Source organism: Peromyscus eremicus, chromosome 1 (genome assembly GCF_949786415.1).
Source record: "Peromyscus eremicus chromosome 1, PerEre_H2_v1, whole genome shotgun sequence".
Taxonomy (NCBI): Eukaryota; Metazoa; Chordata; class Mammalia; order Rodentia; family Cricetidae; genus Peromyscus; species Peromyscus eremicus.
The window spans coordinates 164,830,289-164,844,590 of NC_081416.1; the positions used below are offsets into that span (position 1 = coordinate 164,830,289).

At 49.0% G+C, this 14,302-nt stretch overlaps 1 protein-coding gene across 1 annotated transcript; it reads left to right on the forward strand.

Moving 5' to 3' along the window:
• Positions 1-3,438: 3,438 nt before the first annotated feature.
• On the forward strand, positions 3,439-12,623 carry Psmc4 (proteasome 26S subunit, ATPase 4). Its single transcript, XM_059253464.1, has 11 exons — positions 3,439-3,602; positions 4,399-4,497; positions 4,606-4,792; positions 6,137-6,283; positions 6,367-6,476; positions 6,553-6,646; positions 11,356-11,523; positions 11,606-11,682; positions 11,825-11,993; positions 12,169-12,224; positions 12,423-12,623. Exons 1-11 carry the CDS (start codon positions 3,567-3,569, stop codon positions 12,534-12,536), a joined length of 1,257 nt encoding a protein of 418 aa, XP_059109447.1. The 5' UTR covers positions 3,439-3,566; the 3' UTR covers positions 12,537-12,623.
• Positions 12,624-14,302: the final 1,679 nt, after the last annotated feature.

Genomic DNA, 14,302 nt, shown 5'->3' on the forward strand with positions numbered 1-14,302 from the left:
TTCATGGTGCATGGTTGTGGGGAGGCTGAAGGACAACCCTGGTGTCATCCTCAGGAATGCCATCTGCCTCCTTTAAGTCTCTTATTGGCCTGGGTGCACTAATTAGGCTACACAGGAGCTGTAGGGTTCTCCCTTCTCCATCTCCTCAGCACAGGGATTACATGGGTTCCGAGGAACAAACCTAGGTCTTCATGCTTGTGTTCTACTGACCGAGCCATTCCCTCAGCCACCAATTCCACTCTTGGGTATAGTCCCCAAATAAATGTATATGTTTACTGAAAGAAACATATTTGGATATTCCCCAGTGGAAATCATTCAAAAATGAAAACTATTTTTTACACATACAGAATCTTACCAATATAATGATAAGTTTATAAAAAGGTAAACACAATATACTGTACAGGTCTGGATAAAATTCAAAATTCAAACTCAATGACATCTTTGTCAGTATGAGTGAATCCTTTTACTGGGGGTAAAGGGAGTATGGGGTGCCCTGGGAGCGTTGTGTTTGGTTGCTCGATCTGGGTAACAGCTCTGCAGTGCAGTGTGCACTGTATTGGTGAACTGTCATGTGCTATGGGAGCGCATTAAGTGGACCCACAGGTGGAGTGGGCCCTCTATTCCAGACCCAAACATGTTTGTCTCAATCTGTCTTCCGCAAAGCCCTGTCTGAGGGAAGGCTGATCCCTCTAACTCTGTAACTAGAGAAAGGAAAACAGCAAGAAGCTAAGTGTGCTTACAATTACTGTGTCCAGGAGGGGGACTGGAAAGATGACTCAGTGGTTAAGAGCACTTTCTGCTCTTTCAGAGGACCTGGGTTCAATTCCTGGCACCACTCAGTGGTTCACAACTGCCTGCAACTCTAGTTCCAGGGTTTCCATCGCCTCTTCTGACCTCCAAGGGCTTCTATGGGCACATGGTGCACACACATACACATAAATAAAAATAAAATTATAAACACAATGTGTGTGGGCCAGTGAAGTGGCTTAGTGGGTAAAGGTGCTTGGCCGAGTTTGATTTCCAGGACTTAGGTGGCAGGAGGCAAGAACTGATCTGCAAGATCTAGTATGTGCATCCCACCCCCAGAATAAAAAATGTAAAACAACAGCAGCAGCAAACCCTTGTGTCCTTGTGGACGGCTGGAAGGCACACACTTGCACCAGAGGCTGCTGCTGTTTATCCAGTGGTATAAAAATGGCTGAAGTGGGAAACGGGAGCCCAAGCTCAGCTGTGGTGAGAGTCCCCTACCCAGCTGGAACTCTCAGCCAAGCAGAGGTGGTTTCTGCCAGGCGACTGGAGGCACCAGCTTTGATGTTATCTACCTGCTGCAAGCATTTGTTCTTTTCCTTGGAAGCCTCGCCTGAGAGGGTACGTTGTTCCAGCCAAGTGAGCCTGGCTGCCTCAGCGGGGCTTCCCGAATCATTTTTGATGGATGACTGACTGTAAGTGCCCAATCTGATGATGTTATCTGTATGCGTTTGTTCTTCTTGGAAGCCTCCACCAAGAGGATACTCTGCCCCACCCGGGGCTTTCCAGTGGGGATTCCAGCTGCCTTGATGGGGCATCTCTAGTCATCTCCGCTGAATGTTATAAACTCACAATTTGATAATGTTTCATCATTTTATCTGCTATTTTTCTTTTGATATATATACATATATAGCTATTTATATACACACACATATATGGAACACACATTCAAAACTGAAAAACAGGATAAGGCCCTGGGCCCAATAGTTTTTAATTTTTTTTTCCCCTCCAAAAATAGAGTTTCCAATTCTTGGGAGGGTTTGCACCCAGCAGTAAGTTTCCATTTCTCTGAAACATGTACCACTTTCCCCCATGTATTGTGGGCCTCTCCATACCTGTTACACCACAAAAAGGAGAGAACACTGGGGTGCCCACTCTTACCTTAGCCAATCAACAATCCAGTTATTTCCGTGCTCATAGACCAAGACAAAGGCCTGCTTACCGAAGGGACACAGAAACATCATTAGCTCAATGGAAGAAAGGAGTGGCAGTCACCAGGTGGGACACCGTAAACCCAAATAAAACCCCAACCTCCCTTAACGGTCAGCGGTCGCCCTCCCTCGGTATCTGCATCGCTTGCCAATAAACTTCACTTTTACTTTCTGTGGAACTCTTTTCCTGCTTTTTAATTCTTCAACTGATGGAGGAAAGGAACCCACCTGCTGGCCAGTATCACAGCTATCGTAGATCATTCTCCATACCATAGAGAACGTACAGGGAGTTCAGTTTGTGCAGACTTATGCCTATTTATACTCTAAGTTTACTTAACAAACACTGTAGCTGTTGTGAAGTGTAGTAGTGTATGTCCCTGTACCAGGAGCACAGACAGATCTAGGTTCCAACCATGCTTTGCCATCTCTGCCTGTTGCTCAAGTGACTTTAGGGCTTGACACCTCTTTCCTTCTCTGTAAAAGAGAACATAGTACATACCAAGAATTTTAGCTGGGCTCGCTTAGCATATCAAAGGCCCCAAGCTCCATTACCAGCACCTGGGAGGGAAATAACAATAACAACAACAACAACAACAACAACAACAACAACAATAATAATTCAACAGGAGGCAGGAGAGATGACTCACTCAGCCTGTAACTCCAGTGCCACAGACTCCTACGCCCTCTTCTGGCCTCCGTTGTACTGCATCCATGTGCACAAACTCACGCTCTAACACACACACACACACACACACACACACACACACACACACGCAATTATCAATAAAATCCTTTCAAAAAAGATTTATTTATATTACTTTTAATTATGTGTAGGTGTGTGTATCTGCAAGTGGGGATGTGCGCTTGAGAGCAGGTGCCCGCAGAAGCCAAAGGAGTCAGTTACCTACGCTAGCGAGCGGCCCCACGTCTACGCTGAGACCCGAACTCGGGTCTTCTAGAAGAGTGCTCTTCAGCCCTGAGCCATCTCTCCGCCCACCCCCACCCCCACCCGCAATGAAGAAGAAAGAAGACGGAGAAAGAGAAGAGGAAAAGATTCGACAGGACCTGGCAGTGCTCTAAAGCACCCGCAGCTGCCTCAGTTTCTCCAGCTTTGGCGCGATCTGATTGGCTCCTCGCCGTTCTGTGGCCTTTGCTTCTCCCTGCCGGCGGCGGCCAGAGGACTGTCAGCAGAGATTCTTCTGTAGAACCGAACCCAGGTCTCATAACTCAGCTGAATCTTGAGAAGGCCCTCTAGCAAATCTCTGGAGACTGTCTTCAAGAGCGACGCGGCCGCGCCGCCTACTGGAGAAAAATCCCCACGACGCGCCCGCCGCCGCGGAGCACGACGGCGCCGAATGAGAGCTGCTGCGCACGCGCACACCACCTCGCGGGGCCGCGCGCCCGCGGGCCGCGCAAAGCACGGGCACACGTCTTAGGGGCGGAGCCCAGGACCCAGTCTTTCCCGCCCTTCCTGCGATTCCCGCCCATCCTGTCCGCCCTCGGCCATACCTTAAACTACGTTTCCCAAGATGCTCTATGCGAAGGACTTCCGTTGGCGTCAGCGGAAGCCGTGACTAGCCGGGCTGCACGGAGGCCGGCTTGGTCACTATGGAGGAGATAGGCATTTTGGTGGAGAAGGTTCAGGTGCGGTGAGAATCTGGGTTTCTTTGCGCGAGCTAGGCCTAAGTGGCGTGCTGAGTGAATTCCAGGAACCCAGGTCCGGGACTGGGTGACTTCAGAGGCCTCGGGGTAGAGCTTTGAGTGGTCCCGAGGCCTGGCTGGGTGGCCGTGTTATCAGGAGGGCGGCAGAGGAAAGTGGCGATAAACTTAAAGACTCTTTAAGACCGAGCGATTTCGAAGCCTGGATAGCTGTGCTTAGTAGCTTTTCGGTTTGGGGCGTGGACCAGGTGGAGAATGATGTAGTGGGACCCTGTGGCCTAGGTAGGTCCGTGGCCAAGTGGCTAGTGGACTGACTGTGTGTGGTTGGGGCTTGGACGGGGAGGCGTTATGTTAAGTATTATTTGTGTCTTGGCTGAGTGACCTTTGGCCTTAATGTGAGTTGGGAGTCTGACATGAACGCTTTGCCGGGGAAACTGAGTAATGAAACTCTGAATGTGCTCTGACCTTAAAAACCATGTGAATGAACCTCCTGAGGGGACCGGGATGCTGGGATCTGGTATCGGAGTTTGCTGTAACATTTGCATCCTAGTTCGGGGGCATTATAATAGCAGATGGGAGATGTTGACATAAACAGTTTACGGGGGCTGATAGGAGAAACCTGCAATGGGGATTGAGCAGTTCCTGTGTTCATTTAGAGAACTCGAGTTAGGTCAGGTGCTAGAGGCTGAGTGACTTGGTGTGAAATGGGAAGAAAGCACTGTAGTTGATTTCATGAGATGATTCTCTACTTCCAACACCAAGCTTTCCTTTTCATCTATAGGATGAGATCCCAGCACTGTCTGTGTCTCGGCCCCAGACTGGCCTGTCCTTTCTGGGGCCTGAACCCGAGGACTTGGAGGACCTGTACAGCCGCTACAAGGTATGTTCAGCTCTGACCTGGACCCTCATAGGGCCCCCATCACAGACTGCCCCCACCTTCCAGTCTGGTACAGCAAGGCCTACACACAGCCCTTTGCTCTGCTTATAGAAGCTGCAGCAGGAGCTGGAGTTCCTAGAGGTCCAGGAGGAGTATATCAAAGATGAGCAGAAGAATCTGAAGAAAGAATTCCTCCATGCCCAGGAGGAAGTGAAGCGAATCCAGAGCATCCCATTGGTCATTGGTCAGTTTCTGGAGGCTGTGGATCAGAATACAGCCATCGTGGGCTCTACCACAGGTGAGTGGTCGGGCAGGTTGGGGGGCCTCACTGGGAACTGGGAATTGTCACGTCCTAAGAATAGCAAGGCAGAGTGATGTAATGGCCAGAGGATTGACTAATCCAAAAGAAGATATGTATTTTGTTTCCTGAATGGCTCTTTCCGCCTCTCAATTCATGTGTGCGTATATATAAAAGTTTCACTAGCCAGGTGATGGTGTACACCTTTAATCTCAGCACTGAGGAGGCAGAGACAGGAAGATCTCTGTGAGTTTGAGGCCTGCCTGGTCCACATAGTGCATTCCAGAACTACGCATAGAGAGACCCTGTTTCAAAAAAAAAAAAAAAAGTCCAACATGATTATTTACCCTGTATGTGTTGTAGTCTGTTTGACTTAAACGAGCTTATGATCATGACCCGCTGAGTTTATTTCACACCACTGCTGGGTTAGGAGCTGCGGTTTGAAAACACTGGCAGCACGTTAAAACTTGGGGCTCTGTTGAGGGCTCAGCATACAGTAACTGCTGCCGATGAACAGAAATCCAGGCCCTGCCCTTACACCCGCCTGCTTCTGGCCACTGCTGCTCCGGACTGAGCCATATGCTTAGAAAGGTTCTAGATAGAGGTGTATGATCACTTGGGATGGGACAGATGGGCTATGAGGAAGCAAAGGGAGAACGATGTCCAGGATGAAGACTGCAGATGGTGGAGGCCCCCTGAGATAGTGTGGTTGGAGGGGTGGGTTTGCAGGGAGACAGTGAGGGAAGTTAAGGTTGTTTTGGGAGATGTCTAGCTTCATGTTTTGCTGTGCATTACTAGTGTAACTGTAGGGAGTAAATTGGAGACGAGGGATGGAGGTTGCTAACCAGGGATTCATGCAGAGACTTAGACAGAATATAGCTATGGTTGTAGAATAGGTGACACCAAAGGAGGGACTGGTTGAATAGATTTGGGAGGTTGTGTGGAAAGTCACAGTGAGTGGGGGCTCTGAAAGGATGGAGAGAAGGGTCCAATAGAGGTTTATTCCTCTGGCAGGGAACTCAAGAACAATGGGTGTCCTTGAGACAGATCCAGGAGAAATAGCACAGTTTAGAGAAAAATAGCAGGATTGTGTTGGGACACATTGAACGATACCCAGCGACATCCAGAAGATGACGTATGGTCACCAAAGCTGGACCTCAGGAGAGAATCAGGGCTGTAGACAGACAAGGAACTCATAAGTGGATTGGAGGAGGCAAAACTGGAGGCCCAGAGGGTCCAGATGTGAAAACTTAGAAAGTGCCACCTGTGGTGTAAAGGGAATTGGGGAAGGAACAATGTCACATCTCTGCCCCTTTTCACTCTCTTTTTCCTTCCTTTCCAAAGGCTCCAACTATTATGTGCGCATCCTCAGTACCATTGATCGGGAACTGCTCAAGCCCAATGCCTCAGTGGCCCTGCACAAACACAGCAACGCGCTGGTGGATGTGCTGCCTCCTGAGGCCGACAGCAGCATCATGATGCTCACCTCAGGTGAGGGGGACACCCAGGGCCCTGGGAATCCCAAGGGGACCCTGTGGGCCAGACTGGAAGCTGCAGCTCTACTCTCCCAGCAGACCAGAAGCCAGATGTGATGTATGCAGATATCGGAGGCATGGACATCCAGAAACAGGAGGTGCGGGAGGCCGTGGAGCTCCCGCTCACACACTTCGAGCTCTACAAGCAGGTGAGGGTGGGGAGAGGCCTCGCTGGGCCTGGGCTTGGTGACAGGGTTCCTGGCTCATCCTTTCCCACCTCCCTAGATCGGCATCGATCCTCCCCGGGGTGTCCTCATGTATGGCCCACCTGGCTGCGGAAAGACAATGTTGGCAAAGGCTGTGGCACATCATACGACAGGTGAGCCCTCCTTGCCTCCCCGGTGCTGTCATGTGACCTGGACTCCTCACCTTGCCTCCTGCTTCCTCGGGTTCCGTGAGAAATGGCATAGCACAGGCTCTGGGGACAGGTGTGTGTGTGTGGGGTCTCTTGTGGGCTGTACAGTCTGGGCAGGTGATTTCACCTCATTGTGCCTCAGTCCTCAAAATTAAAAACCAGTGAGCCAGGTGTGGTGTCACATGCCTTTACTCTCAGCACCCAGGAGGTAGAAGCAGGTGGGTTACTGTGCGTTCAAGGCCAGCCTGGTCCATATAGGCAGTCCTGGCTGCCAATGCTAAATAGTGAGACCCTGTCTATTTAATAAGGGCAAATTGAAAAGAAAAAAAAAAGTCTTATGTGGAAATGCTGGCAAATATGCTTAATTCTAACTCAGAGACTTGAGGTAGTAAGATAAGAATTTGAGACTGGCCAGGCGGTGGTGGCGCACGCCTTTAATCCCAGCACTCGGGAGGCAGAGCCAGGTGGATCTCTGTGAGTTCAAGGCCAGCCTGGACTACCAAGTGAGTCCCAGGAAAGGCGCAAAGCTACACGGAGAAACCCTGTCTCGAAAAACCAAAAAAAAAAAAAAAAAAAAAAGAATTTGAGACTGTCCTGGGCTACCCAGCAAGACCTTGTTCAAAACAAACAAAAACACCCTCATTCCAAAGGGTGATTTTGAGGAGTCGGTAAAATAATACAGTGTATTTCTTATGGTGGGTTCAGACTCAGTGGTTATAAACGCAAATGCTGAACTGAAACCAAGGGGGTAAGTGATTAGAGAGAGTACAGTCCACAGACCACTCTGGAAGCAGGGTGGACAGGAGAGTGTCCTGGATGTGCTGTCCATCCTGCATGGGCCCCTCAGGAGAAGTTCCCAGAGGAAGCAGATGTGAGGAGGATGTGTCGGGCACAGAGAGTGGAAGAGGGAACTTAGGTCAGACAGTAATGTGTGCAAAGGCCCAGAGGTGGAGGCCTTAGAGACATCATGGGGGACTATAGATCCCACTAGCGCAAAGCCGAGCTTTTGGTTTTCCCTGCTGCGTGGCTGGCGGAGTAGGGGCTGTGTTCGGCAGCACATGGGGGTGAGGCTGAAGAGATCGTGAGGTTCCTGATTATAAATAGACTAAAGTATTTTCAATCTAAACTCCAACAGCCAATCAGAAGACTTGGTTTAGAGACCCCTATTATTAGCCTCATGCTGTGTGCTTAGGGATGGATAGTGAAGGGGTGGCAGCATTGAGATTTGCTAATGAAGTAGGTGTAATTGGCGAGAGGTAACTCAAGAGCACTTCTCAGTCCTGGCTTAGGCTATCCTGGAGTTGTTGTTGACTTTGACAGGATAGAGGGTGAACTGGGGTAGAGGAGCAGTGGATTTGCTATGGGACACACTGAGATTTCATGACCAGGGAACACTCAGCCAGAACTCTAAACATGGATGCACTGTCCCACTTTGATTTGGGCTGTCAGTGGAGATTTGGATTCATCGATGCATGTCCTCTCTAGTTGTTTCTGTGAGTGTAAGCCAGGGTTTGGAAAGGTGAGATAAAGTTGGTAATAGCAGTGTTAAATACAACCACAGTGTTAGCTAGACGTCTGTCATGTTCTTTAGGCAGACGTCTGTCATGTTCTTTAGGCAGACGTCTGTAATGTTCTTTAGGCAGACGTCTGTCATGTTCTACTCTTCTTGGGAAGTTGTGCATATAGCTTTCAGAAATTGGCATTGGAATACACTGGATACTGCTGAATGTCTGCCATGTGCCAAGTAACTAATTCCTGAGATACTCAAACAAGCAAGTGTCCATTCCTGGGATCAATGTCCTCAAGGGCAAGTGGGGGTGGGGAGATAGTTGGAAAGGGTCGATGTTGATGGTTTAAGGTAGGAAAGGCTGTGGTGGCGCACGCCTTTAATCCCAGCACTCAGGAGGCAGAGGCAGGCAGATCTCTGAGTTCAAGGCCAGAATAGGACAGAGAGACTCCAACAACAACGAAAACAAAGATAGGGAAGATTTCACTGTATTGTAATTGCCTTGGGAAGGAGCTAGTTGGTTGGAAACGTGATACAAGCACGAAGAGAGGTGATGGGTGGGAAGAGAGCCCTGCAGAGGTGGGGGGTGGGGCTTAGATGGAGGGTCAGGAGGGTGGAGAGGGTGAGGGAAGATAATGTCCTGGCAAGGAGGACTGGAAGCGGAGCAGTCTCGGGAGGGCTCGCTGCTGTCTGTGGTGAGCTTAGGAGAGGTCTTCTGACAGCCGAAAGGCAGATGGAGGGCTGTAAAGGACAGTGGAAGATTTAAACTTGCTGTGGAAATGCAAGCAGTTCTGAGGGAGACTGCGAGGTAGTTCCCGAGCTGTGTTGAAGACCCAGGGCAGGTTGATGAGAATGTGTGGTGGCGCCATCTGTCTTTTCTCTGGTCTTCCTCCAAATGCCTTCCTTGGTGGCATTTGTTTGTGTGGCGATGGCACTGGAGCAGGCATTGCCTGTCCTGACCGGCAAAGCCGCGGAGAAAAAGGCATGCCTCACATGAGAACGCAGGTTTATAACTTGTTCGGGGTCACCAGCTGACTAGCTGTGGTGCTAGGATTTGATGCTGAGACCTGAGCCCAGGCTGCAGGCTCTTGATACGCATCGATTCCTGGAGCTCAGTGAGATACAGGAACGTGTAAGCCAGACAAATGATACAGAGGATGGCTGGCTATTTACGAAGGTGATAATAAAATCATAAAGCTTTGTGTTATATTTGGAATTCAGGAAATCTGCTGCCTTAAAACATCTTTTAAGTATTTCCTGAGAAAGTGATTTTAGAAAGTTCCAATGTACCCCTTACCCAGATTCCTCCATATTACTTCATGGCCCCTGCAGTGTCACAGAAGTTACGAAAAGCAGGAAGTTGACATTGCTAAGGTACTCTGAACTGGAGACTAAACATCTTTGATGTTTACCAGCGGCCCACTAGTGTCCTTGTTCTACCCAAGTTTCCATCTAGACAGGTGACCTTGGCCAGGAGCGGACAGAAGTTGAGGGCCTCTTCTGTTCGGAGTGCATCTAGAGAAGGCTCTGTCACTGGAAGAGGGTGCAGGGGTGGAGCAGTGGGCAAGTCCTGGTTGAGACAGGGTTTCATCTGCTTGCTGTGATGGCAACTAACTGCCAAGAGTGAGCAACTCAGCGGGAGACTGGTCCAGGGTAGGTGGGAGGAAGCAGAGGCTGAACAGTCTAAAAGATGGACAGGAGACTGGGTGAGCCCGTCATAGAAGTCAACTCCAGAGATGGGGTTTCTTGGGGGCACAAAGCAAGGAAGGTGTGTCTAGGAGCAGCCCTGAGGTTAAGGTACGAGGAGAGCCCCAAGGTGATGAGGGAAAGTGGGCACTTTTTCATACCTCAGCCAAATGTGAAGTCTGGGTCTGAGGGAGTGTCAGGCCACCAGTCTGCAGGCGTGCTCAGTTCCTGCTTGGCCTGTGTGTATGGATTGTGTCTCCCTGCTCTGGTGGCAGGAAGGAGAGTCCCAGGAGTGTGTTCCACACGGCATGCAGCCGCCCACTTAATAGGAAACAAGTCCAGAGGGAAGAAGGCCCAGAACAAGCCTGATTCAGCCTTGCTGCCAGCTGTCAATCAAATGAGAAGATGGACTTAGGGCCTTGGATTCTTCTAGGGATGTGAAAAAGTGGCTCAGAGCTAGGCACACATGTATAATCCCAACATTGCAGTGTAGTTGGTTGTTTTTTTTACTCTTTGGGGACCCGCCACCTAGCTCCCAAATATATACACGGAGACTAAATCTTACTTATGAATGCCCAATTTTAACTTGGCTTGTTTCTAACCAGCTTTTCTAACTTAACTTATCCTATTTCTCTTTAACTACATTTTGCCTCTGGGCTTTTTAACCTTTCTTTATTCTATATATCTTTCTTTCCTTCTTACTCCGTGGCTGGTTGTGTGACTGGGTGGCTGGCCCCTGGTGTCCTCCTGTCCTCCTTTTTCTCAAGCTTCCCACTTCTCTCAAGCCTAGATTTCTCCTTCTATTTATTCTCTCTGCCTGGCAGCCCCACCTGTTTCTCTCTCCTGCCTAGCTAATGACCATTCAGACCAATCAGGTGTTTTAGACAGGCTCAGTAACACAGCTTTGCAGATTAAAAAATGCAACATAAAAGAATGCAATACATCTGTGCATCGTTAAATATTCCACAACATTGCAGAGCTTGCAACAGGAGAATTTCTAATTCTAGGCAAGGGCGGGCTGTGTATCAAAATCCTTCCTCAAAACAAACAAGTGTGGCTCATAGAGCAAACATGAACTTAGCACTCCTGGCCAGACAGTCTAATTTCTTTTCTCTCTTTCTTTTTCCTAATTTCTTATTCTATGGACAGTTCTGTTTTGTCAACTGATTTTGCATGCGTTCTGGAATTTGGGGTTTTTAGTTTTTGTTTTGTGCTTAACATTCTGATTCTTCTAAAAAGTCCCCAAAATGACATGGTGTGTGCAGGGTTTATGATTGGGGCTTCTCCGTCACTGTGAGGCAAGAGCAGTGACTGGATGTGAGGACCCAACGGTGTGCCTTACCCAGCTACTAGGGGTAGTTGTTAAAAAAAAAAAAAAAAAAAAAAAAAAAGACATCTTCAGAAATTCCCAGGGTCAGTTAAAGCACAGGGACCCCAAAGGAGGATGGTCCCCATTCTAACCAAGTCATTCTGCCCTCAGCTGCATTTATCCGTGTGGTGGGCTCAGAGTTTGTACAGAAGTACCTGGGTGAGGGCCCCCGAATGGTCCGGGACGTGTTCCGCCTGGCCAAGGAGAATGCACCTGCCATCATCTTCATAGATGAAATTGATGCCATTGCCACCAAGAGATTTGATGCTCAGACAGGAGGTGAGTAGTGCCCAGACAACCTGGATCTTGTGCAGGCTTGTCAAAGGACGTGTCCTGGACTGATCATGTTTCTTACTCTCAGCTGACAGGGAGGTTCAGAGGATCCTGCTGGAGCTGCTAAATCAAATGGATGGATTTGACCAAAACGTCAACGTGAAGGTTTAGGGTTCAGGATTGGCAAGGGGTGGTATGGTGTAGGGACTGGGGAAAGATAGGGACTGGCTGAAGAGGGCCAGATGTCATGACAGAAAAAGAGGATGTAGGGGTGGCAGAAGTCTGAGCCGGTCCCTCCCCATGCCAGGTAATCATGGCCACAAACAGAGCAGACACCTTGGATCCAGCTCTACTTCGGCCAGGACGCCTGGACCGCAAAATTGAATTCCCACTCCCTGACCGTCGCCAGAAGAGGTTGATTTTCTCCACCATCACCAGCAAGATGAACCTCTCTGAGGAGGTAGACCTGGAAGACTGTATCCTTCAGAAGTGAGAGAGGGGACCCAGCAGAAAGTGGGTCCTTATCACAATCACCACCTTTTGGGGAGTACAGGGGAAGGTCCAGAAGAGGGGGCGTGACCAGGACAACATCCGTTTCCAAGAACTGACCCCCTCATGTGAAGAAAGGTTTCTTTAACTCAGCTGCTGCAGATGTGGCGCGGCCAGATAAGATTTCAGGAGCCGATATCAACTCCATCTGTCAGGAGGTGAGCAAGATTCTCTCTGATCTGAGCAGGGGTGCTTAAAGATGTCTGTCTCCCTTCTCTGCTGTTCTTTTCTGCAGTCTGTCCTTCCCCTTGTTCCCCCCTTGGGTTCTTGGGCCTGTCTCTTCCATTGCTGTCATGGGGCCTAGGGGTGGGGAGGGTGGAACTTGGAGTACATTTTTTATTCCCATCCCTTCCTAGAGTGGAATGTTGGCTGTCCGTGAGAACCGCTACATTGTCCTGGCCAAGGACTTCGAGAAAGCCTACAAGACCGTGATCAAGAAAGATGAGCAGGAACATGAGTTTTACAAGTGACCCCCTCCCCACACTTCCCCAGAAGCTAGTTTTCTCTTTACCCAGGATTGGTTTAGTCAATAAATGGACGTGATTGGATCTATTTAATTTCTTCTTAGGTGTTTAACTCCTTTGGGGAATATGGATCTTGAATAGGATCCACTGGGTCCTTCCTTGTCCCCTGTCAAATAAGTAGGCAAGGTTCCTGGCCTGGGATGCAACGTGAGAGAAGGGCAAAGAATGTGAGCCAAATGACTTCAGAGATTTTGGAAAGGGGGATGGAAGCCTTGACCACAGACTCAAGCCCCTCTCTTATTTCTACAGGAAGATCATTTGGATTTTCAGGGATTTCTGCCTTCCTTTCATGCACAAGGGCCGGGGACAGAGATCCCCCCAGTCTGTTCTCCCTCTGCAGTCTCTCAGAGAGAGCACAGGTGTATTTGGTTGCCAAGGAAACAGCAAAAGCCCAGTGCACATGCTTGTCTGCCTGTAAGGGACAAGTTCCCAAGATGCACTCTTCCATGCCTGGGCATACCAAGTCTGCTGGGCATGCTGCCTGTGTGTGAAGACTCAACTTCTGGCTAAGTGCACTTCCCCAGGCAAATGAGACCTAATCCCCGAGTCATAATCTAGCCAAAGCTCTTCTACCTTCCTTTATGCGCGAGGCTTTGCGAGGCTTTGCGCTGTTTGTCCTGGTGTCTCCAGGGGTTCTATTTCTGGTTAGCTTTGCCTAACCTCCCTGGTTGTGGGGCTTCTTTCTTGGTCATCTCTATGAAGAGGCTGGCTGCTCCGTTCTGTGATCCTCTGTCACCTCAGCTGCTAAGCGTAGTTTAGTGTGGCTTTCAAGGCTCTGGTCTGCCCTCTACTCACCTGTTACCCTGTCTGGCTGCAGGGTTCTGAAGACTCAGGCTCCCCTCTGTACCCTAGACAGCTCAGACTGTCCATCATTCTAATCAGGCCCAATCCCAGTCTCCCTTACTATTATTTACAGTCATCTTCCTCTATAGTTAACCCAGCCTGCTCCCACCCAAGTCAGGAAGTGGAGTCCTTTGCCGTGTTCCCTAGGGCCTGCCCATGTTCTACTTGGAGAAGCTACCATGCTTTAGACCAGTGGTTCTCAACCTTCTTAATGCTACAATCCTTTAATATAGTTCCTCATGTTGTGGTGACCCCTAGCCATAAAATTATTTTTGTTGCTACTTTATAACTGTAATTTTGCTGCTGTTGTGAATTGTGATGGAAATACCTGTTTTCCAATGGTCTTAGGCAACCCCTGTGAAAGGGTCATTTGACCCCCAAAGAGGTCACGACCTACAGGTTGAGAACCACTACTTTAGACTTAATTTCTTATCCCCTGCAGACTGAAATACAGAGCAGTTAGGGAATGCAGTTTGATCATAGTGAGGCCACCATCTCCTACACATGGTAAATATTTGGGTTCTGTCTAAAAATAGAGTATGTATTTTGAAGAGCGGATGGACTCTTAAGAGCACTTGGGCTCTCCCAGAGGACCTAGGTTTGATTCCCAGCACTCATATTTTTATCTCACAACTCCTCAGTGGTCAGTGGTTATGCACATAGTATACAGACACATGGAGACAAAACACATTAAAAATAAAAATAGATTTTAAGAAGTGAACATCAGGAAAAATAGTTGAGGAATATCAGGTCTTTGAAGGGAAGGGGGTGATTTATCCATAGCTGGCAGAATGAGCAGAAGAGATCCCCCCAGGCCATTAAAATGAGTCAGCGGAGTAAATTGCAGGACAAAGGGAGGTTTGACTTGA

Bases quoted from the DNA above. Each gene is read 5' to 3' on its own strand.
- Psmc4 (XM_059253464.1), top strand. From the start codon at position 3,567: ATGGAGGAGATAGGCATTTTGGTGGAGAAGGTTCAG. The intron at 4,793-6,136 runs GTGAGTGGTCGG...TCCTTTCCAAAG, and splicing joins CATCGTGGGCTCTACCACAG to GCTCCAACTATTATGTGCGC. The intron at 6,647-11,355 runs GTGAGCCCTCCT...TTCTGCCCTCAG, and splicing joins TGTGGCACATCATACGACAG to CTGCATTTATCCGTGTGGTG.